General features: G+C 38.7%; 1 protein-coding gene across 1 annotated transcript in view; it reads right to left on the reverse strand.

Annotated features, from left to right (window-relative positions):
• Window positions 1-897, reverse strand: part of LOC108746329 (melatonin receptor type 1B-A-like) — a 60,843-nt gene extending 59,946 nt beyond the window's left edge. The window contains exons 1-2 of the mRNA XM_018483042.1: window positions 839-897; window positions 96-349 (exon numbers count right to left, since the gene is read on the reverse strand). Of these exons, the coding sequence (XP_018338544.1) occupies window positions 96-349; window positions 839-897 (313 nt within the window). The remainder of the gene's footprint in view (window positions 1-95; window positions 350-838) is intronic.
• Between the last annotated feature and the right edge of the window lie 1,913 nt (window positions 898-2,810).

A 2,810-nucleotide genomic window follows, 5' to 3' on the forward strand; every position in this document is an offset into this window, starting at 1 on the left:
TATACAGCGAGAACGATTCTCTCCGCCTTTGCAAGCGAATTCTACGTTCGCTATCATTTTTATTTGCTATCGTAAAAACAGATTTGCGGGCGTACCTCGCTTGTTCAGCTGATCCTCCACTACGACAGCGGATATCATGAAGACATTACCCACGCTCCCGCCTACGGCGAGGGAGGCCAGCAGCAAAAGTCGGGCCACTCTGGACCAGGCCGATGATAAAGTCACTGGCGAAACGTCAAGATCACTGTCGCTACTCATATTGATATTCATCGCCTTGTATTCAAAACCGATGATGTTATCCATGGTGCTTGTCGCACCGTTGTAGATCACCGTTGTATTCATTCTGAAACTGAAAGATATATATATCGTTACTTATAAAATGATTTTACGTTTCAATACAGTGATAATAAATGAGCCTGCTATAATTACGCTACTTCATATCCTCAAATAAAAACAAATTACGATCAAATATATTTCAATAATGATTGTAATTAGAGGGTAGGCGTTTACATTTAAATATGAATCACAACTACGGTGTGTGGCTGAAATTATGAATTTAACTAAGTATCTTTCCTCGGGGAAGTATCTCACGGATGATTAACGGCAAAGGCAACAAAGTTTAACTTCGATGAGCAACACATCCCTTCCGTCTTTCATCAATTTAAAGGATGGCTCATGGTGGTCTGCGAGTCTGGAACACGGAGGAAACGAGGCTGAAGCTATTCGATATCACGCTATTACAGGAAGAGAGAGACCCTTTGAAGATTAGGGCCGACAAGACCATACCGACCACCCTAATTGTGAATTATCGATCGGACTACGGTGTGGGGATAGTCACCTGTTCCGACCATGGCCCATGTTAGGTTTCCACAATATCCTCGTTGTCACTAACAACATCTGCGCAATATCATGGTAATTAGCAAATATAAGTGTCATGGGGGTCAGATAACAGCTAACGGCATGTACGAAATGTTTGAAAAACACTGGAATTTAAGGATGCATAATATTCTCGTAAACTGTCCTTTATGTATATTCGAAAAGTTGTCTCGGACATGCCGGCTTGCATGAATAAAGCGAAGAAAGTGCCTCTGCCTTTGTTTTCGAAAGAATATATTTCGCAAAATATTAGATTTTATCCGCTTAGTCGAGGTTAAAATATTCTGCGTGAATAAAAAAATATAATTCGTAAGAAATGTTATGTACAACCATGTAACCGATTATGACATTTATTTATATGAAAATATATTTGATCGTACTCTCAATTAAACTTTTTGATGTCACGCTTTAGATATTATGGTTTGTATTCTTATTAAATTTTGTACAAATAGCAAAACTATAAAATCGAGTATCATCAATTGTATTGTTAAGATGTATTGTGATAGCGTTCGAAAGACGTTTTTTTCAGTGTTTAATTTTTAAAATCTGAAATTTTCTTTTAAACTTTCCTTTTTTATATAAATATAAAATTAAAAAAATATTTTGATTTATATATTATTATACTTAAACACTTTAATTCATATAATTAACATTAACATTAATTATACTATCAATCTATCTACGAAGATTATCTGCTTTGCCATTCTACACGTGAATGGAAATGTCTCGGCTGTGCCTATAGCGTTTCCAAAGTGGATCTTAAATTTTCATTAGCAAATGAAGCCTCGGGCGGGATTTAAATGTTTAACAGGGCCTATTCCGTCGAGCGGCGGACGCGAAGAAATTGATCGCGAAAATTGCGTTTAATAATAAAGCTCCATCATCACTCTTTCTTCCAAAGACGAGCTATCGTTTCTTACTTACAGAAATATTTTCACTTGTTGCATTAGGGCTTGAAATGGCGAGCCCCTCGAGCCAATAATCTCATCAATCCCGTTACGTGACCTTTCACGCACATCGACATCGAATCAATTTCCCCGCGGACGTCGCCGGTATCTTTTCCTAATTGAAAAACGACTTCTGTGTGTGAGTGAAACGCCATTCGCGCTGCAGAAAAAGCGGTGACTGCAAATTCTCGCTTCCGTCTTCGCGCGAAAGAGAATCAGCCGGAATGATCGATGCTCGCTGTATACGAGATGTCTCAAAACTCGACTTCAGTTCTCATCTGAGAATTTCTTTCCACCAATTTCAAGATCAATTTCTGCATGATTAATTGAATACAAATTACTTTTTCATTAATTGTTCATTTTTATTTTTGACGTAAGAATTTTCTCAAACATCAAACGTGTCTTGATACCTGTGTCGATTAAAATCAACTGGAATTATATAATATTATATACTAAACTTTTGTTATTTATTGCATAATTTGCGAGAATCTGTTCCTTCCTAATTGCTTGTAATTCAAAAGATGAAGAAATCGAGAGGAATCCGAATCAAAGAGCAACAGAATAAACGTAATTGACGATTTTGAGACATCCTGTACACAGAACTTGTGCGTCCTACAGATTTTGGGGTACGACTCTTACGTCCGCTTTAAGCGGCTTTTAAATTGTAGATCTATTTCGAGAGAGGTGTCTCCGACTGTCTGACTACTCGACGAGACGTATAGATTACAATCTCATTGCGACACCTTGCGAAAGTGGATCTCATTCGCGATGCAAAAAGATGCAAACGGTCCCATCGGCGGAAGAGAGCATCTCACGTTTCACGAGTCTCCTCCAATCCCGTTCGAATGTATGCGTAAAAACGAGTTACACGTTCGCCCTCTCGAACCTAGAGAGCGCGTTTCGACGAAGGCGTGCAAGGATAGGTGTGCTTACAACGAGATGTTGACGAAGAACCACCGGGGGGGTCCATCGATGTAGATCCTGAAT

The sequence above is a fragment of the Trachymyrmex septentrionalis genome, unplaced genomic scaffold (genome assembly GCF_001594115.1).
Source record: "Trachymyrmex septentrionalis isolate Tsep2-gDNA-1 unplaced genomic scaffold, Tsep1.0 scaffold167, whole genome shotgun sequence".
In the NCBI taxonomy this organism is placed as follows: Eukaryota; Metazoa; Arthropoda; class Insecta; order Hymenoptera; family Formicidae; genus Trachymyrmex; species Trachymyrmex septentrionalis.